At 35.9% G+C, this 22,632-nt stretch overlaps 2 protein-coding genes across 2 annotated transcripts; both read right to left on the bottom strand.

The window, feature by feature from the left end:
* Window positions 1–216: 216 nt before the first annotated feature.
* LOC132714589 (uncharacterized) lies at window positions 217–10,427 on the bottom strand. The gene is made up of 2 exons (XM_060697477.1): window positions 8,762–10,427; window positions 217–719 (listed from the first exon to the last, which is right to left on the bottom strand). Exons 1-2 carry the CDS (start codon window positions 9,729–9,731, stop codon window positions 460–462), a joined length of 1,230 nt encoding a protein of 409 aa, XP_060553460.1. The 5' UTR covers window positions 9,732–10,427; the 3' UTR covers window positions 217–459.
* On the bottom strand, window positions 9,743–22,286 carry LOC132714590 (uncharacterized; the record flags this gene model as incomplete). Its single annotated transcript, XM_060697478.1, is given in 3 exon segments — window positions 9,743–9,861; window positions 18,681–21,368; window positions 22,251–22,286. Coding segments are annotated over 3 exon segments (2,843 nt in total), but the record flags the coding sequence as incomplete, so codon positions are not given.
* Between the last annotated feature and the right edge of the window lie 346 nt (window positions 22,287–22,632).

Below are 22,632 nucleotides of genomic sequence, written 5' to 3' on the forward strand. Positions count from 1 at the left end.
AGACAAAAGTTAAATAATTCACACAAAAAATCCCAGGTGCACAACCTTACATGCTGATCAACATTCCATTTAAGTTTATTTACTCTAGCTCAACCACTTTTAGAGCTTTATGTGACATAACATGGGAATGCAAGAACGCTCTGACAGGGAGATGTACAATGGCAAATTTAAATACCCACCTCCCCTTGAGCAGGGCATATCACTCAATATATTATAAAATTTCATTACAATTTTAGTGCATTTTCTTTTTTCATGTCTGTTTAAGTATTTAAGAGACATCCATTTCAACTCCTGAATCAGTCAAAACTGCATTACATCCCGAGGTAAATTGGCACATTTTCCCATCCGTACAACCGACAGCTCTTAAAATATCACAAATCGGGGTGACAAACACACAACCCTTCATACCACCTTCCACAATGCCAATAGCAGCTGAATCATGTGTTCCTTCTATCAAAACTAATGCACCAGAATCTCCTTGTTCTGCAAAAGGGGTTCTCTCCAATTTGAATAATTTTCATTTGATTTTTTTAGATTATATCCAAAACCATTACATTGTCCTAACATATCTTTACGTACTATTCCTCCGTACAATGCAAAACTTCCTCTTGTTATCCCGGAGCTCATGCCAAATTTGTAAACCTCAGTCCTTCGCTTTAGGTTTGATATTTCACGCACTTCACCAGAGTTAAAGCACAATTGATTGCTTGAGTCAAACCCTGAAAATAAAACAAAAATGATGGCCAATGATGAAGTGATCTCGCACCTTGATCAGTTGCCAGGAAAGTAATAAATGTATTCAATCGCATCAATTCGACTATCTTCTTTTTCCTTAATACATGAGTTATAAAATATGTTTAAATATGCTAGGCATTCTATAGAAATAGCCTTATGCAAAAAATTTGAATGCAGTCAAGTTTCTCTGGGTGTAGTTTAATTGTCAAGTTTATCTTTAGCTTCTGTGTCTTACTTGTGTATTGGACTGAAACTTTTGTAGGCAGATACCTAACTATCATCAATGTAGCATGTGTACAAAATCTACTAGATAGTTTTGAAAAACAGTTTTATCTTCGCAGTAAGACTTCCCTTTACAATGCATATTATGTGAAACAGCACCCGGGTGTAGATTTTCCAGGATAAGCCTGAAAGACTCAGACTGGTAAATCCTGGAAAACTATGATGAAACATGGAGAATGGGTCATTTTTTTCGGCCATTTTATATAGACTTTTTTGGTCAATCCATTTCCAGCATGGATGGAATTGGCTGGAATTTGATTGGAAATTTGTAATGAAGACTGAAAAACCAGGGACTTTACTTCCATGCTATATGGGAAATGGAACTTAGATTGCTTTATGCTTTAACTTCACATGTGCTGGATAAAGTGTGACTTCGTTTTGACCCTAGGTGACCCATATTCAAACTTGACCTAGAGATCATCAAAACAAACTTTCGGACCAATTTACAGGATATTTGGATCAAAACTGTAGCCACAAGTGTTAAAAAGATTTTTCTATTTTTAGCTCCCGTTACCTAGTCCTTCATCTGAGATGACCCATGTTCGTCGTCATCCGAGCAATTACCTAGACAAACATCCTGACAAAGTTTGATGAAGATTGAGGCAAAAATGTTACCACTAGAGTGTTAACAAACAAACATGGATGATTTTAACAAACTTGGCAGTGATCTACTAGACAAACCAAAAGGTCCCTGTGATCTAGTGACCCAAAGCAACACGGATCATCTGTTGGTTAGACTGACCGATCATATGTGAAATATGAATACTTTGTGATAATTGTCTTTCAAGATAATGAGCTGAAATCCTCTACCATTCAAAGAACCTTTGACCTTTGACCTGGTGACCCCAAAATCAATAGTCGTCATCTACTAGTTATGACCAATTAATATGTGAAATATTAAGACTTTGTGATGAACAATTTTCATGATAAATCAACGGAAATCATTCAGATATTTAAGGCCCCTGTGACCTTGACCTTTGATCTAGTGACCCTTAAATCATTAGGGGTCATCTACTAGTTATGACCAATCTATATGTGAAGTATGAAGACTGTGATAAATAGTAACCATGATAATAAACGGAAATCATATAACCATTCAAGGCCCCTGTGACCTTAACCTTTGACCTAGTGACCCCAAAATTTATAGGGTTCATCTATTAGTTATGACCAATCAATGTGTGAAATATGAAAACTTTTTAATAAAGAGTAACCAAGATAATAAGCGTAAATCATATTACTATTCAAGGCGTCTTTGACCTAGTGACCCCAAAATCAATTTGGGTCATCTACTAGTTATGACCAATCAATATGTGATATATAATGATTCTGCAATTAATTGTAAACAAGATAATGAGCGTAAACCATTGACATTTGAGGCCCCTGAGAACTTGACCTTTAACCTAATGACCCAAAATCAATAGGGTCATCTACTAGTCATCAGCAGTGAAAAAAAAGACTTTGTGAGATGAATACTTTTAGAGATAATCAGCGGAAACCATTCTGACACTAAGGCCCCTGTGACCTTGACATGTTAGTTAGTGACCAAAAATCAATAGGGGTCATCTACTAGTTATGACCAATCACTACATGAAATATGATGACTTTGTGACCAATACATTTCAAGATAATCAGCAGAAACCATTTTGACATTTAAGGCCCTTTGACCTTCACCATTGACCTAGTTACCCCAATATCAATAGGGGTCTCTAATAGTTATGACCAATCACTTTTTGAAATTTAAAGACTTTGTGATAAATAGTTTTCAAGATAATCAGCGGAAACTATGGGCTCTACCGACGGACAGACCAACATTAGCAAAACAATATATAGTACAGCTGAAGCAATCTTTGAAACCGCAGACACTTTTAACGGCGAGTGATCAGTCACAGTGGAAAATCACTGCGGACTGGTTTAAAAATCCCTACAATCCCCAGTGGAAAATCACCAGAGAGATATCGCGTGATAAATAATCATTATACATATGTTCAACTTGTTATGGGACAATTGAAGTATTCTCATGGACAATAAAAATATAAAGTAAACACTTATCTAAAGTTTATTTTACATTATGTTTAAATGTAATTATAAAACGGTAGATTTAGAAGATCCCATTTAGCGTAAAAAATGTAAATAATATTATCACAATGAAAATGCACTTACGATTAATAATATTTCAATAATTGACACGATAAATATCCAACATTTTTTATTTACTTTTGAGCAATAATTATCAAGAAACATGGCAATGCCACCAAACCAGGTTTTCAATTATCACCATTGTAGATAAATATGTTGTTGAAATACAAATACAAGCAACAAACAATGTAACTATGTGCAATGTTAATTATGAATACTGAATTTCTATTTTTAGCTACTGTAACCTTGACCCTAGGAGGCCAAAAAGCCATCCCAATTGAGGTCTTCATAAAAACTTGCTTTAACACACATTTCATAAAATTGACCGGAAACCTATGTTCTATTTTTAGTAACAGTGACCTGACTGGAAACAGATTTTCTATTTTTAGCAACAATGACCTTGACTCTACAGGACCAAAAAGCAGGCAGATGAGCTGGCAGGCATGCAACAACATAGATAGTTTCTGTTTTATAACTAAATAAAGTTTGTTGTGATTAATAGGATATATAACACTAATAATTAAATTGTATGGAAAAACAAAGGGCCATAATAAGGTAAAAGGTAAAAACATATCCAATCATAAACCCTGAAAATACACATCAGGGCACTTGAAGATAAAGCTAATCTATGAAAATTTGAACAAAATCCTTTGAGAAATGTAGAAGCATTTGGGCAACAGAAGAAATTGTTCACTATATAATTTATATAAGGGAAAAAAAAACAAAGGGCCATAATAAAGTCAAAAATTATCCAATCACAAAACCCTACAATATGCATCAGGCCACTAGATGACAAAGCTTCTGTGAAAGTTTGAACAAAATCCCTTGAGAAATGTAGGATGAGTTGCGCACAGAAGAAATTGTTCACTATATATTCTGTATAAGGAAAGAAAACAAAAGGCCATAATTAGGTAAAAAATTATGCAATCACAAAACCCCAACAGTATGCATCAGGACACTTGATGACAAAGCTTCTGTGAAAGTTTTAACAAAATACTTTGAGAAAAGTAGGAGAACTTGCGCACAAAAGAAATTGTTCACTTTATATTCTATATAAGTGAAAAAAACAAAGGGCCATAATTAGGTCAAATATTATCCAATCACAAAACCCCAACAATATGCACCAGGGCACTTGATGACAAAGCTTCTGTGAAAGTTTGGTCAAAATCCATTGAGAAATGTAGGAGGAGATGCGCACAGAAGAAATTGTTTACACCCGCCCGTCCGCCCATCCGCCTGCCCGCCGACATACCTCAATCTAATAACCAGATTTTTCCTTCGGAAAACCTGGTTAAAAAGGTGTAATAGTTTCTTCACTAAAATAAATGACAATATTTTTTTTTGATATATAAAGAAGGGTGGAAGTCGATTAAGTGCTGATTTAAGGCAACAACTTAACATCAAAGATTGATATATTCTTTTCAAGAGCCGCCTAGTCATTTGTCAGAGTTCATCCCATGATTGTGTAAATTTTGTGTAAATATGGAAACATGATATTTAATTAATTCATGGATGCTACTTTTGCGCGAGTGTTGTTGTTTCTTTTAGTGCTATGGAATTTCAACAGTCAGCGATGAATTTCGGTAACTAACAATTAAATATTATAACATTTAAAACAGGTGTGCAAATATCCGCTATTCAATAATTGTAGGAGACAAATCTTATGTATTATTTTAACAGACACAAGTAAATACGTGCAATAAATCAATTAATGGTCACTCGAGAGAGCGAAATGTCCCTGCAATATTTCACTGTGATCAACGGTGATGATATCCCTCAGCGAGAATTTCACCCAATCGGGTGATGAGCGGAAAGTCACAACTATCACAGGGATGTCGCAGTGACAATCCACCCGTAAAAAAATCGCCGGGATCAGCAGAATTTGGAAATTTTTTTAAAGCTGTACTGTACCCCCTCTTCTTCGAAGGGGGGCATAATAATGAACAAAGGGCAATAACACAAAAGTAACGGTAGGGCAGGTAACTGTTCTTCCGCACTGTACTTCTACGCAGTGAGATCTATCAACCTACCAAGTTTCAAGTTGATATTATTTATAGTTCTCAAATTATGTCCAGGACAAAATTCAAATTGTAATATGAACAAAGGGTAATAACTTCAAAATTTGAGAAGAGGGTGTTTCAGTTTTTATTCACTGCACATTAAAGACAATAAATCCAAAATAAGACAAGGCAGGGTTATTTTTCCCCTGCACTGCACCTCTCCTTAATGAGATCTGTCTAACTCCAAAGTTTCTTGTCAATACCCCTTGTGGTTTGACAGTTATGTCACGGACAAAGTTCAAAGTGTAAACTAAACAAAGGGCTATGACTCCAAAATTTGGTAATTTAAAGATATGGTTCCTTTGCACTGCACTTCTACCCAATGAGATCCATATACCTCCAAAATTTCTTGTTAATACCCAATGTCATTTTACAGAAAATAAGGTTATTCAAAGATATGGTTATTTTGCACGGCACTTCTACCCAATGAGATCCATATACCTCCAAAGTTTCTTTTCAATACACCTTGTCATTTAAGAGTTGGCAAGGCAGAGTTAGCGTTCTTTTGCACTGCACTTCTTTCATTTGAGATCTATCTACAAACACAATTTCTTAATACACCTTGCAGAATCATTTGAATATTTTTAGAAGAGCGTCATGCTAGGAACATTCCTGCAAAATTTCATCACATTTCAGTGGTTTCTGAGAAAAAGTTGTTTATATAAAAAAAATGACGACGGACGTACTGACCCACAGTCGCCCTGATGGACGTCGGACAAATTGTTATCACAAAAGTGCTGAGGTAAACTAAAAATAAACAAGGCAGAGTTACGGTTCTTTTACACTGCACTTCTTACTCACTGCACTACTACTCAATGAGATCAATCTACATATAAAACTTGAGTGTGATATCTTCTTTACATTTGATGTTATGTCGCTGACAAAGTTCGAAGTGTAAAATAAACAAAGGGCTTTAAATCTAAACAAGAGGGCCATAATGACCCTAGATCGTTCCCCTGACCCATCAACCGAATCCAAGCAATGTCTTAGACAAGCTTCCTGGCAAAGTTGGATGAGAATCGAGTCAAAAAAGTAACCTCTAGTGTGTTAAAAAGGTTTTTCCATATTTAGGCAGTGTGACCTATTTTTCGACCAGAGACAACCCATAGGAAATCTGGATGAAAACTGCAGCCACTACAGTGTTAACAAGATTTTATATTTTAGCTCCTGTGCCCTAGTTTTTGACCAGAGATGACCCATCTTCGAACTTGACCTAGAAATCATCCAAACAACCTTCATGACAAATATCCAGAATATTTGGATCAAAACTGCAGCCACTAAAGTGTTAAGAAGCTTTTTCTAATTTAAGCTCCTGTGACCTAGTTTTTGACCTGAAATGACCCATATTCAAACTTGAACTAGAAATCATCAAAAGAACCTTTTAAACTGATTTCCAGAATATTTGCATCAAATTGCAGTCACTAGACTGTTAACAACATTTTTCTATTTTAAGCTCATATGACCTAGTTTTTGACCTGAAATGACCCATATTCAAACTTGACCTAGAAATCATCCAAAGAACCTTTTAAACTGATTTCCAGAATATTTGGATCAAATTGCAGTCACTAGACTGTTAACAACATTTTTCTTCTTTAAGCTCATGTGACCTAGTTTTTGACCGGAGATGACCCATCTTTGAATTTGATCTAGAAACCATCAAAACAACCTTCATGACAAATTTCCAGAATATTTAAATCAAAACTGCAGCCACTAGATTGTTAACAAGTTTTTTTCTATTTTTAGCTCCTGTGACCTAGTCTTGACCGGAGATGACCTTTATTCGAACTTCACCTAGAAATTTTCAAAACAACCTTTCTGACACAGAAAGATTTCCAGGAAATTTGGACCAAAAATTCAACTACTAGTGTTAACAAGCTTTTTCAATTTTTAGCTCCTGTGACCAAGTTTTTGATCGGATATGACCCTTCTTCGAACTTGGCATAGAACCTACTTGACAAATTTCTAGAATATTTTAATCAAAACTGCAACCACTAGAATGTTAACAAGATTTTTCTATTTTTAGCTCTATTTTTGACCTATTTTATGACCAGAGACAACCAATAGGAAATCTGGATCAAAACTGCAGCCACTATAGTGTTAACAAACTTTTATATTTTAGCTCCTGTGACCTAGATGTTGACCGGAGATGACCCATATTCGAACTTGACCTAGAAATCATCAAAAAACCTTCTTGACAAAATTCAAGAATGCAAGTATTTGGATCAAAACTGCAGTCACTTGAGTGTTAACAAGCTTTTCCTATTTTTAGCCCCTGTGATCTAGTTTTTGACAGGAGATGACCCATATTCAAAATTGACGTAGAAATCATCAAAAGAACCTTCCAGACTGATTCCCAGAATATTTGGATCAAAACTGCAGCCACAAGACTGTTAACAAGCCTTTTCTATTTATAGCTCCTGTGACCTAGTTTTTGACCCGAGATAACCCATCTTCAAACTTGATCTGTATTTTATTGAACCAGACATTCTGACAAAGTTTGATGATGATCCAATAAAAACTGTGACTGCTAGACTGTTAACAACCTAATTGTTGACGACAAACGACGCAGGACGACGGACAGAGCCCCATCACTATACCTCAACTTGACCACTTCGTGGTCAGGTCAGATGAGCTAAAAAGGCAAGGCATAATTACGGTTCTTTTGCAATTTTAATAAATGAGATCTATCTACCTACAATATTTGAAGTTGATAATATCTTATGTACATTCTGAGTTATGTCCTGGACAAGAAATCTGCAAAAAAACTTAGTGCCCGACCACCAGCCGAGTCTTGTATACACCCTTAAACTTTGTTTGTTGGAAATATAAATATTTTAATCAAAGGTATTAATTGTAATACATGAAATTCTTACTGAATATGTCTAATTTGAATTAAAAAAATGTATGGGAATGTGGGTTCCCCATTAAAGACCTCATGTAAAATTGGTCTTTTCTTAAAATAATATTAAGAAAAACTGCTAGTTTTTTTTTAAAGACACTATACAAATTCATCATTATTGTTACCATCTATAGAGTGTAAACATAACATACCGGTTTCTACTTTGTGTGAACTCAAATCAGGTTTTTTAAATTTACAAAGAGACTGTGTAGCAATTATCAATATTTTCTAAAATCAAATTAGAGCATAGTATTTTATACTTAACTGACTCTAGCTCAGATAACATTCTTTATAATATAAGTATGTTTCCTTGATTAGGGGCCATAACTGTTGTCCTCCTTTCCTCAAATTAATCAGGTGCTGACAATTAACTTTTCCTAGAAAGTGTCAGTTATACTCATGTGATGTGACACTTATTACAAACTGATTGATATATGGTTAGCAGGACATATTAACGTATGTTCGGTAAAAATAAGTGGGACAAAAACACACCTCTATTGCCTATAAGCAATTCTCATTTGTTTGTTTTACGAAGAATTTGCCAAGCAGATTTTAAGATATACATCAGGAAGGAATAAGAGACCAGAATTGTCATTTTAATAAAAGAAAATCTGATTCATTTTCCTGGGATAATTACAAATATGCTCACCTGCTTCCAAATTATTGAATGCTTCAGGAAAACTTCCATCCTTCGGTTGCCTATCTTTTATGCGTATAAGAGCAACTTCCATTCCAGATTCAGACTCACTTCCTTCATTGTAAATAGCCAGAACAACTTCACCAAACGCTGACATGCATTCATTTATAGGCTGATAAACCGTCTTTATTAAACTTAATTCTTTAGCATTTTTCACCCTTGCTAATTCAGCACTATCATATACAACATGTGCACTTGTTATTCCACATAATCCATGCACTGAATGGTTTATAAATCCTCCAAGAGTCCCCCCTGAGATTTTACCTCCGATCGAAACATTGGCATGTATTGCAACACCCATCTTAAGATGTTCGTGGTATTGATTTGGTCCTCCAATAAATGGTTCAAATTCTCCCTCCAAAACATCTGTTTGGAATCCATCAATTTCCTTTTCAAATGGTGTCTCATTCAGAGGTATATATCCCTTTACTGAAACATAGAGAGCTATGCAAGGTTTAATCTTAATGTCATGTTTGCCTGACGTATAACCTACTGATTTCATCAAACTTGGCAAAATCACATTTAGATTACTATGTTTTTGAAGAAGATCATCAGCATTCTTGTTTACACATTTTCTAATATTTTCCAGAACGGCATCAGAAAATTGAATGTCAGATTCCATTTCTTTAACAGCTACAATTTCTCCTTCAGAACTGTAGTCATTTTCACCCTTAATGTAGCATTCATAATTATCTTTGGATACCAAATATCTGGAATTTTTCTTAACCACTACTACAAAAACAATAGACACATAGCTACTGGAAAATACATGATCACTTTGATAGGATGGCAATACATCAATTACATTTTCTGATTTTTTTCTGATATGTTTGCTAATCATAGAGCACATTTTAGAAAGTATGTGTGAATCTACTCCAAATACACGACAAGCCTTGTGCAACTCTCTTTGAGATGGTAACATTTCTCTATCAATTAAATTTTTTGCAGCTGTCTCACTTCCTCTTGTGATGCATCTATCCCATTCAGAAGATTTCTCATTTTTGAAAGAAAAGAGGTCTGAAGTCTGGCCTGAAACAAAATTTGAACTTTAACTATAATGTATGATGTTTCATTTGTCAAACATTTTTACAATTTTCCAGAAACCAATTTACTCATTGTTTTCTATTTCTAGTTACAGTGACCTCGTCCTTGAGCACATGGGGTCCAAAGCAATCCCAACTGGGGTCAACTTATCAGCTTGCTGTATACAAAGTTTGATCACAATACTTCATTCCTATCTCTAGTATCTGTCCTGTAGTAACAGTCCCGAAAACATTTTTGTACTTATGTTAATGGTGTCTTTGACCATAACCGGAGGAGTCAAAACCCCAATACCAACCTGGGTCTTCTAATAAGCATGATTTATACCAAGTTTGATTACAATATATCATTGCTTACTCAAGTTATTGTCTGAAAACAATTTTTATTTTTTCATAGACAGTGACCTTGACCTGAGGGAGTCCAAGCAACCACACCAGTGGTCTTCTAAGTAGCTTGCTATATATTAAATTTAATTCAATGTCTCATTCCAAACACTTGTCATTGTCCTGAAACCATTTTTGATTTTTAGTAATCAGGTGACCTTGACCTTAATTCCCCAGGGTCTAATAGCAACCCCTACCTGTTTTCATATAAGCTTGCTAAATATGCAGTTTGATTGCAATATCTCATTCCCAACACTAGTTATTGTCCTGAAACCATTTTTTTATTTTTAGTAAATCAGGTGACCATGACCTTAATTCCCTAGGGTCTAATACCAACCCCAACCTGTTTTCATATAAGCTTGCTAAATATGCAGTTTGATTGCAATATCTCACTCCTAAACTCTAGTTACTGTCTGGAAACCATTTTCTATCTTTAGTTTCGGTGACCCTGACCTTGTACCAAGGGGTTACAAACGCAAAATCAGCACGCGTCTTCATATAAGGAGGCTATTACTATATCACAATATTGTCTAGAAACAATTTTCCTGTTTTAGTACCAGTAACCTTGACCTTGATCCAAAGAGGTCAAAAAGCAATCCTTTTCTGGGTCTTTAGGGTACTGTATACAAAATATCATGAAGCTGTGATGTTACGAAAATATTCTACCATTGACCATAATTGTTTAAATTTTTTCTATGTCAGTAAACAGGAAGTAAATGAGCGACAGATCTGAATTTGAATCCCACAGTATGGAACCAAGCGTTAATGCTGTATACCAAATATCAAGAGGATGTGATAAAGTAGTTGCTGAGAAAATTGTTACGAAAATTCCCTACCATTGACCATAAATGTGAATTTTTTAATTACAGAAAAAAGACTAATGCCGTTACATAAAATCTCCAATATATGCCAAAATACCGGTAATATACATGTATATCTGACTGCATTATCATTCCTAAAATTTCTATTCCATTAGAAGTGTAGGAGTAGTCTAAACAAATGTTACTAAAACAAAATGTGACTATTAATAGATCTGACCGCCATTTTGAGCAGCTGAGCGGAATGGGCCGGCGATATGCACACCTAGGGATGGCATGGATCACTTATGTGAAGTGTTATTGAAATCCCACTAGCATTTGACCAGCAATAAACTTTTCATTCATATCTCTGGTAGCCGTTTGTGCAGCGGAGTGGAACTTGCTTAAGATATGCACAACTAGGATGGTAATGATCACTACTGTGAAATATCACTGTTTCCCCTTGTGGTTTTGGAGATAAATTTGCAGACAATATTTTGCTATTTATCGCTTTGGTTGCCATTTTGTGCAGCTGACCAGAATGTGCCAGCGCTATGCACCAGTAGAATTTTTTTATTGATCACTCATGTGAAGTTTCACTGAAATCACCAAAGCAGTTTTGGCTATGAATCTTGGAAACTATTTTTCTATTTATAGCTTTGACGGCCATTTTGTGCAACTGACCAGAACGTGCAGGCGATTTGCACAACTAGGGATGGTTCTGATCACTACTGTGAAATATCACTGCAATTTCCCAGTGGTTTTTGAGATGAATCGCAGACAATATTTTGCTTTTTAAAGCTTTGGTAGCTATGTTGTGCAGCTAACCGGAATGTGTAGGCGATATGCACAAGTAGAGAATTGATACTGATCACTCCTGTGAAGTTTCACTGAATTCCCCCAAGCGATTTTGGTGATGAAGCGTGGAAAATATTTTTCTATTTATAGCGGCCTTTTTGTGCAACTGACAGGATCGTGCTGGCGATATGCACAACTAAAGATGGTACTAATCACTACTGTGAAGTTTCACTGAATTTCCCCTGGCAGTTTTGGAGATGAATAGCGGACAAGATTACCGGACATAGGGATGGAAGGACAGAGTGATTAGTATATGCTGCCCTTCGGGAGCATAAAATGTTTGAGCGGAAAACTTGTGTAGTATGCAAATGTACTTGACCCACCATTCAATCCTGTTATGTGTCATTGATATTGAATTAAAGGTATAAGAGTTGTTCTGACAAACTTTAACAAGAGGGGCATGATTGCCGTGAGGTCGCTCACCTGTATAGTGGCCCCGCAGCAGGGCCAGCTTAAACCCTAGGGCTTTTATTTGAACAATTTTGGAAGACACCCATTAGAAGATGTTTCATGTTGTTTAGTTTTTACTACACACATATAATGAAAAACAATGACCCCCCCCCCTCCGGCAGGTCCAATTTTAACCCAAGGGTTTTATTTGAACAAACTTGGTAGACACCCATAAGAAGATGTTTCATGCTAAATATCTAAGCTCTAGCTCATTGGGTTTTTTAAAAGAAGATATTTTATGTTTTAACTATACAAATATATCTAAAATCAATGACACCCTGGGCGGGGTCAATTTTGACCCCAGGGCTTTTATTTGAACAAACTTTGTAGACACTCACTAGAAGATGTTTCATGCTTAATATCTAAACTCTAGCTATTTGGGTTTTTTCATAGAAGATTTTTGAAGTTTTTGCTATACACATATAAGGAAAATCAATGACCCCCGGGGCGGGGTCAATTTTGACCCCAGGGCTTTTATTTGAACAAACTTGGTAGACACCCATTAAAACATGTTTCATGCTAAATATCTTAGCTCTAGCTCTTTGAGTTCTTTAAAAAAGATTTTTTAAGTTTTTACTATTATGCATATAGGGAAAATCAATGACCCCCTGGGGCGGGGCCAATTTTGACCCCAGGGCTTTTATTTGAACAAACTTGGTAGACACTCATTAGAAGATGTTTCATGCTAAATATCTCAGCTCTAGTTCTTTGGGTTCTTTAAAAAAGATTATTTAAATTTTTACTATATGCATATAGGGAAAATCAATGACCCCTTGGGGCGGGGCCAATTTTGACCCAAGGGCTTATATTTGAACAAACTTGGTAGACACTCACTAGAAGATGTTTCATGCCAAATATCGAAGCTCTAGCTCTTTGGGTTTTTTTAAAAGAAGGTATTTAAAGTTTTTTCTTTCGGTTGCCATGGCAACCAGAGTTCTGCATGGAATTAAATTATTTGAACAATTATTAAAGGTGACCACCAAAGGAACATTCCTGTGAAGTTTGGATGAAATTGGCTTAGTGGTTTATGAGGAGATGTCATTTAAAGTAAAAGTTTACGGACCGACAGACACCGGACAAAAAGCGATCACAAAAGCTCACCCTGTCACTTTGTGACAGGTGAGCTAAAAATAACAAGAAATGTCGAACAACACACATGCCCCTCTTTCCAGCCCTTGGCTCATACTATTGGTAATTTTGTTATAGAAACATGCTACAAACTGGTACATTTTGGGAAAGAGAAAAAAGACCAATATATGACCTGACAAGAGCCACCGCCGGGCGGGGGCAACGGTCGACTTCTTTCTTTCTCTAAAAGCAAACAAAGAAATGTTTGAACTAAATCTGAACGTTTCCTTTAAATAAAATTAATTGGTCTGAAATACGCAATTCTATAAAAAAGAAAATTCTATAAAAAGAAAAATGCAATTCTATAAATAGAAACACGCAATTCTATAAATAGAAAATTCTATAAATAGATACACGTGGGGAGTCACGTGGTGACACGTGGTGGTGTCACGCAAATGACACATGGTTGTGTCTTGTGGTGGTGTCACGTAGTGGAGTCATGTGGTGTCACATGGTGGAGTCACTTGGTGGTGTCTTGTGGAGGTGTCACGTGGTGGAGTCACCTGGTTGAGTCACGTGGTGGTGTCACTTGGTAAAGTCACGTGGTTGTGGCACGTGTAGGAGTCACGTGGTGGAGTCATGTTGTGGTGTCTTGTGGTGGTGGCACGTGGTGTCATCTGGTGCTATCACATGGTAGAGTCACGTGGTGGAGTCACGTGGTAGAGTCATGTGGTGGAGTTATGTGGTGGAGTCATGTGGTGGAATGGTGTCACGTGGTAGAGTCATGTGGTGGAGTCATGTGGTTGAGTCATGAGGTTGAGTCATGAGGTAGAGTCATGTGGTGGAGTTATGTGGTAAAGTCACGTGATGGAGTAACGTGGTGGAATGGTGTCACGTGGTAGAGTCATGTGGTGGAGTCACGTGGTTGAGTCACGAGGTAAAGTCACGTGGTGTTGTCACATTGTAGTGTCACGTGGTAAAGTCACCTGGTGAAGTCATGTGGTGGAGTCACGTGGTAGTCATTTGGTGGTGTCATGTGGTGGTGTCACATGGTAAAGTCATGTGGTGGTGTCACATGGTAAAGTCACGTGGTGGAGTCATATGGTGGTGTCACGTGGAAGAGTCACGTGGTAGTCATGTGGCGGAGTTACATGATGGAGTCACGTGGTGGAGTCATGTGGTGGTGTCACGTGGTAGAGTCATGTAGTGAAGTCATGTGATGGTGTCACGTGGTTGAGTCACGTAGTACAGTCACGTGGTGGTGTCATGTGGTAGAGTCATGTGGTGGAGTAAGGTGGTAGTCACGTGGTGAAGTCACGTGGTGGAGTCACGTGGTCATTAGAGAGCCCAAGTGTTTGATAAACAACAAGGTCTTGTCCTTAAGTATGTTCTGTTATAATATGAAGTTGATCCCTTCAATAATAGCAAAGTTACAGCCAGGTACAGCAAAAACAATGAAAAGTTCAATAATTTGACCTTCAAAGTCAAGGTCATTTATGGGTGAAGGTCAAGGTCTGTCGGGTTATTTTTAAGGGTTATCCTTGAAGATTATTATGTTCAAGTTTGAAGACAATCCATTCAAAAATAACAAAGTTACAGCCAATAACAGCATGAACAAGCAAAATTTGGACTTTTAACCTCGAAGGTCAAGGTCATTTATGGATGAAGGTCAAGGTTAGTGAGGTCTACTGAAAGGTCTTGTCCCAAGGGTTGTTGTGGCCAAGTATGAAGACAATACACCAATAAATATAAAAGTTATGATCCAGTTACAAGTTTGCGGACGGGAACAGGAACGGCAACACCGCCGCGACTATAGCAATACCTGTACTTTTTTTTCAAAAAAAAAATTTAGCTAAAAAGGAATGAAAGCTATCATTAATAAGTTATACAAGTTGGAAGGTAAAATATATAGTATCACATAAATGTAAAAACTATTCTGACATTAAAGGCTTTTGACCTAGTGACTCCAAAGTCAAAAGAGGTTATCTACTTAAGTTATGGCCAATCAATATGTGAAATATGAAGACTTTGTGATAAACAGTTTTTAAGATGAGCGGAAAACATTCTGACATTTAAGGCCCCTGTGACCTTGACCTTTGAACTTGTGACACTTAAAACAAAAGTGGTCATCTGCAAGTTATGAACAATTAGTATGTGAAACGTGAAGACTTTTAAAAGAATAGTTTTCTAGAAAATCAGTAAAAAACATTCTGATATTTAAGGCAACTGTGACCTTGACCGTGGACCTAGTGACACCATAATCAATAGGGGTCAACTTTTAATTATGGCCAATCAGTATGTGAAATATGAAGACTTTGAGATATATAGATTTTCAAGATAGTCAGTGGAAACCATGTAATCTACAGATGGACAGACCGTCATGCACAACTAGAATTGGTACTGATCGTTCTTGTAAAGTTTGGATGAAATTGCACCAGTATTTTTTGAGAAGTAGTCCACTGCCAGACAAGCTTTTGTGGCAACACACAAAAAAATCAACCTTTTTATTCAAGAGTCAGAACTCTTCCAAAAATCATTCTACCAGAAAACCGGTGCAATAAACACAAGAACTTGAGCTAAAGATCAATCCTTTAAAGGTTCATTGAAATTGAATTGTGGTTTAAGAGAAGAAATCCAGACAAACTATCAAAAAATTATTAAAGGGCAAAAACTAAGACAAAAAGCATTGAACTAGAAAATGCTGATGATATGCACAACAAGACTTGGTACTGATCATTCCTGCAAAGTTTGAATAAAATTGCACCAGTAGTTTCTGAGGAGTAGTCTGCACAAGTTTTGTGACAGACGGACAAGCATCTACTAAATACTTTGGGGTGCATAACAAGAGCTGTCGTAGGACAGCAATGCTCGACTGTTCGATAGAGTTGTCACAAGGATGTTTCATTGAGTATAAAAAGGGACATAAATATGTAAATAAGTAAATCAGAGTTGTGGGACCTGTGCCAATCATGTTAAAAATCAGAGTGAAAATGTATGTTGAGTTTCATTCTATTCCCTTCAGTAGTAAAGGGAGATACCAGCTTACAAGCCAAAAGTTCACAATAATTTTCATTGAGTATAAGAGGGGCATAAATTTGGAAATAAGTAAATCAGAGATGACCGATGACAGCATGCTCGACAATTAGAACAGTTATTAAAATAATGGCATTGGAGTAATGGAAAGGACAGGAATTGAATGCAGGTCTACCTTTTGACAGAGATATGTAAAACTTACATGTAAACATTAACCAACAGACTAAGTGAACAAGGGACCATTGGCCCCAACGCACCCATCTGAGTACTAAATGCAATTGATATACAAAAGTGAAGTTATTAGGTCTTAAATTCAATTTTCACATAGGGCTATAATTTGAACAATCTTGGTAGAGTTCCACTACACAATGCCTCATGCCAAATATCTAACCTCTAGCCTTTGCCAATTCAGAGAAGAGAATTTTAAAGTTTTTTTCTATATAACATTGACCCCCTGGTGATAGACGATATTATATACCAAATATCTAAGCTCTAAGACTTGTACCTTCAAACAAGACGATTTTTTAAGTTTTAATTATATACATATTATGAAAACCTATGATCCCCTGGGGAGGGGCCAATTTTGACCTAGGGCTATAACTTGAACAACTTTGGTAAAGGAACTATAGGTGATACTACATACCAAATATCTAAGCTCTAAGCCTTGTTCTTTTCGACAAGAATATCTGTTAAACAAGAAGACAATGATGGCCCGAAGTCACTCATCTGTTTATAGGCCCTTGCGCAGGCTAATTTTTACCCAGGGGCTTTATTTTAACGAACTTGGTAGGCACCCATTAGAAGATGTTTCATGATGAATAAGCTCTAGCTCTTTGGGTTTTTAAAAGAAGATATTTTAAGTTTTTACTATAGACATATAAGGAAAATCAGAACCCCGGGGAGGGCCAATTTAACCCTTGGACTTTTATTTGAACAAATTTGGTAGACACTCACTAGAAGATGTTTCATGTTTAATATCTAAGCTCTAGCTCTATGGGTTATTTAAACGAAGATTTTTAAAAGTTTTTACTATAGACATATAAGGAAAATCTGTTACCCCTGGGGCGGGGTCAATTTCGATCCCAGGGCTTTTATTTGAACAAACTTGATGGACACTCACGAGAAAATGTTTCATGCTTAATATCTAAGCTCTTACTCTTTGGGCTTTTTAAAGAAGATATCTGAAGTTTTTACTATATACATATAAGAAAAATCAATGACCACCCTGGGTGGGGCTAATTTTGATCCCAGGAATTTTATTTGAACCAACTTGTTGGACACTCACTAGAAGATGTTTCATGCCAAATATTTAAGCTCTAGCTCTTTCGGTATTATAAAAGAAGTTTTTTAAGTTTTTACTATATACATATAAGGAAAATTAATAACACCCTGGGGCGGGGCCAAGTTTGACCCCAGGGCCTTTATTTGAACAAACTTGGTAGACACTTATTAGACAATGTTTCATGCCAAATATTTAAGCTCTAGCTCTTTCAGTTTTTTTTTTAAAAGAAGATCTTTAAAAGAAGATCTTTTAAGGTTTTACTATATACATATAAGAAAAAGCAATGACCCCCTGTGGCGGGCCAATGTTTTATGCCAAATATTTAAGCTTTAGCTCTTTCAGTTTTTTAAAAGAAGAATTTTAAGTTTTTACTATTTACATAGACCCCCTGTGGCGGGGCCAATTTTAACCCAAGGGCTTTTATTTGAATAAACTTGATAGACACTCACTAGAAGATGTTTCGTGCCAAATATCTAAGTTATACCTCTTTGGGCTTTATAAAAGAAGATATTTAAAGCTATTTTTCTTTTGGTTGCCATGGCAACCAGAGTTCTGCATGAAATTAAATTCTTTGAACAATTTATAAAGGTAACCACCAAAGGACCATTTCTGTGACGTTTGGATGACATTGGCCTAGCTGTTGATGAGGAGATGTCGTGTAAAATAAAAGTTTACGGACGGACGACAGAGGGACGGAAAGTGATCTAAAACGATCACCATGTCACTTTGTGACAGGCAATCTAAAAAATTTTATATACATATAAGGAAAAACTTTACAAAAACTTTCACCAACGCCGACGCCGGGGCCACTGCAATAGCTCTCCATATTCTCTGAATAGTCGAGCTAAAAATAATGATCAAGGTTACAGTTTGCGGACGGCAATGGCAACAAGCCATGGCTGTAACAATACCCCTTTTTTTATTTTTTTTAAAAAAAGTCGAGCTAGAATCATATTTACCTTTAACATGAAATAAGTGCTCCTGATCTCTTAAATACTGTATAGCATCATTTCCCTTCTCTCTTCTACGTCCTTGTGATACCAATGTTAACATATCATCATTAATCTCCTCACCATCTCCTGTTATATTACAGAACCTTACATCCACATCTACAGTATGAGGAATGTGAGGAAGACTATCAACAAACTTCTGCCATGTTGTCAAACTCATTATTTCACGATCCAGCTTAATGTTCTTTAAACTCTTCATCTCTAAAGGTAACTGTATTATATTGTCAGTTAACCTACAACACTGTAACTCAAGCTCACTGAGATTGTGTAACAATGGTAATACTGTGACTAGTCTCTTTGTTATGTTGGTATGATATGATTGAGATTTATTGTTATCATCTGCATACAATTCAAGTTCTTTTAATTTGTAAGATTTTCTAATAATATCAAATATTTTCTCATAATTACTATTTTTCAAAGTTCCAAAATTAAATATTTCAATTTTTGTAGTATCAGCATCTATCACACTTACAGTATTATCCAAATAAAGGTACTGAAGTTGTTGATGTTTTGATAAATTTACATCATGCTGCTTCATACACTCACATTCAACATGAACAAGATGTATTTGTTCAAGATGACTGGTTCCCTCAAGAAAATTACAAAATGTAGTAGTATCACCATGACTCATTGTTATACCACTCATTCTTATTGCTACAAGATCGATCATACTAGGTAGGTTACTAACAACTGTTTTACACACTGGGTAATACTTGTCATTGTAATAGACATCAAGAGACAGAGATTTTAATGTTGAAGTATTTACTTTAATTGTCTCAGAAACACAATTGTTTATTTCATCAATCCTCCTTTCATTACTCTGTGTACTATCACTTTGTGTACTAAATAACCATTGAGATTCAGATTCATATCTTATTGCAATTTTTTCAAGATGATGAAACTTTGGTAAATATTTTGTAAATTTAACATTTTTTGTGTTGATGTAAACTACATTAATAGACAGAACAGAGTCAGGAACAATTTGATGCTGGTCAATACTTGAACAAACAACATCACTATGATAAATGACCAAATCGCCTATATAAAATACAGTATTACCACCTATACTACATGCTGCATTGAATTCTTCCATTGACTCAAACATAAGCTTTTGAATATCAGTAATACAATCATGATCGCTATAAATGTCACTACTTATTGTTCTCCTGTATTCCTGAACACAAGAGTCTTTCGATGCAGTATCATATATGTATTTTGAAACATGAGTTGCTAATCTAGATTCTAGACCAGATAGCATAATGATGACATTTGACTGCTCTAATATGTCATTTACTGTTGAACAATTCCGAAAAACCTCACAAATAAACTTTTTGACTAATTCAACATTTCCTGTACTATCTGATGAACACATTTTTGCATTGAAATTTATACCAATATTCACTGCAGCCAGAAATTCTTGCATTGATTTGTGAATGAAAGAGAACAATGAGCTTTTAGGTTTGGATACAGAAAAAGAAGGACATTTATCTTCTGTCAAAATTCCCAGTTTCAGACATGTTTGTCGCACATCTTGTGATATTTTTAAATGATCAAACACAGATTTGTCAAATGTTAAGGACTTATCCTTAGGATAATTGAACAATGTCTCATAAGCCAAGTGCGACACACCATATATAAGATGACTATTTAATCTACATATCTCTACATCTGTTAAATACTGAGGGAGTTCAACATTCTGAGAACTTTCCATACATTCTGTATTATTTCCTAAAGTTTTATTGATATTCCAGGTGAAATAAAGTTCTAACATACCAGTATAAATAGCACACCTTGAGGTTTTATCAAGTTTACCATCACACCATAGACAAACCAATTGCTGCAGCATAATTGGTACCTGTTTCAGGCCAACCAGAGACTGAACATTAAGCTTTTGTTCACACACATTAGGATCTAATGATTTGTTCAATGCTGTTATTATTTTCTTAATCATTTCTTCTTCATGTGTTTCATCAAACCCTTTTAATTTCAATAATTGATGAATCTCTCTATTACTTACTCTCAAACTGTGAATTTTCCAGGGCCGTGATGTAGTAACAATGGTGTATTTCTTTGTAAAGTCACGTTCCGGAAGGCCTGCCTGGAACTCATTCCTAGTCTCACTGTCAAAAGACCATTCATCTAAACCATCAAGCAAAATAATTATCTTTTCAGAATCATTTTCCAGAAGTTTACTTAAATTTTTTATCTTATCATATCGCATTTCAAGCATTTCTTGGATACTTCGGATCTTTATGTTATGTCTAAGAGAAATATAAAACATGAAATCAAATTTCTTCATTTCCTTGACTCCTTCAAACTCATCATCTTCATTGTGTCCATCACTGTGTGCCATACACCAACAGTTGATCAAATATTTACAGAAACTACTCTTACCAGACCCTGCATCTCCAACAACATAAATAAATTTCTGTGGTTCCCCGTTCTTTGTGAAAATCTCTGACATGGACTCTATTTCTTTTTCCTCAGACTCCCCTCTGTTCTTTTCTATCTTGTTTGTTATAGTGGGTCTTATATAAACATCACTGAAGTTATAATTTTCCTCATCTGGTTGTAAAGGTATTGCTGATACTTTAAGTACGTCACTGCGATAATGTTCTATCAATTGAGTACGACAACCTGAAATTTATTGAGCAGCCAATAAAATCAGCAAAACTTACAAATGATCTAAACATAACAAGATTCCCTCATGACAAGATCTTAAAAGTGAAAGAAACATTAATAGACCCAGAGTGACCTTTACCTTGAGCTGGTAAGGCAGTGGCATTGGTTCATCACATTGCCTTATTCAGGTGATCCGCGTCAAGTTTGAAGAAAATCCTTGACAAGTGTAGTATTTATAGAGAGACAAAATGTTTGATATATGACATTTGACCTTCAATGGTTAACTTGACCTACAACTGACACAGCTGTGGCATGGCTTTTCATGTTGCAGTAAACAGTTATGCCAATTTAAAGAAAATTTATACAGTTTATAGAGCGAGTACATGATTGTCTGTCTGATATTTGACCTTTGACAATCAAAGAAGCTGTGAGCCAGCACGGCAGAGGCATAGGTGACATTGACCTTGAGAAAACCAAACACAGACATTGGTTATGCATACTGCCTTGTTGAGGCAAATTTAAGGAAACTCACACAGGGGGTATATAATATATAGAGAAAAGAAAAATAAGTTTGATGTTTGGCATTTGTCCTTCAAGGGGGATATTGACCCGATGGAAACAAACAGACGGAATGACTGATCTAATGATGCCGCAAAGTGATTCCAGTATAGCACCAACCACATTATATGGTAGGATATAATCAAATGTTACATTGTAATTTCATAAATTTAATAATATTATAAATTTAATGATATTGTATGATCCGGAGTATATAATAATTATATCATTTTAATTTCTAAAATGATAAGGTAACGATGACATTCAGCTGGTTTTTATTTATATTAATGGTAATATCATACACTTGTATGTACACCATCAAAACAAATATTTACTCACCTAACTTGGTTTGCTCATACTCTGCCTGACTTTGACCTGAGGAAGTTACTGTCTTAATTTTTGCCATCTCCTGCAAAAACAAATCATCTTCTTTTCTCCAAAAATACTTTTAGTTCAAGACTAATCTATAAGTTATTATTAAGATGTTACTAGAACTGGGGCATAAGTGGCCAAGGGTTAAGGTTGTTGACTTCAAACCACTTGCCCCTCACGGTTGTGAGATCAAATCCCGAAAGACCATTTGAATTATTTCATGTGAAGAAGCTATCCAGCTAGCTTACAGAACAACCATGGTTCTACTCAGGTACCCGTTTGTGCCGGAAATAATGCACGGAAGGGCACCTGAGGTATTCCTCCACCAGTAAAGCTGGAGCGTGGCCAT

This window comes from Ruditapes philippinarum, unplaced genomic scaffold, assembly GCF_026571515.1.
Source record: "Ruditapes philippinarum isolate M1 unplaced genomic scaffold, ASM2657151v2 ctg20638_1_1_1_1, whole genome shotgun sequence".
Classification (NCBI taxonomy): domain Eukaryota; kingdom Metazoa; phylum Mollusca; class Bivalvia; order Venerida; family Veneridae; genus Ruditapes; species Ruditapes philippinarum.

What these genes read in the sequence shown, in the direction of transcription:
- LOC132714589 (XM_060697477.1), bottom strand. Translation starts at nt 9,731, where the DNA reads ATGTTACCATCTCAAAGAGAGTTGCACAAGGCTTGTCGTGTATTTGGA. An exon ending in ATTCAATAATTTGGAAGCAG is followed by an intron (nt 720 to 8,761) that starts GTGAGCATATTT and finishes TTTTATTTTCAG; the next exon opens with GGTTTGACTCAAGCAATCAA.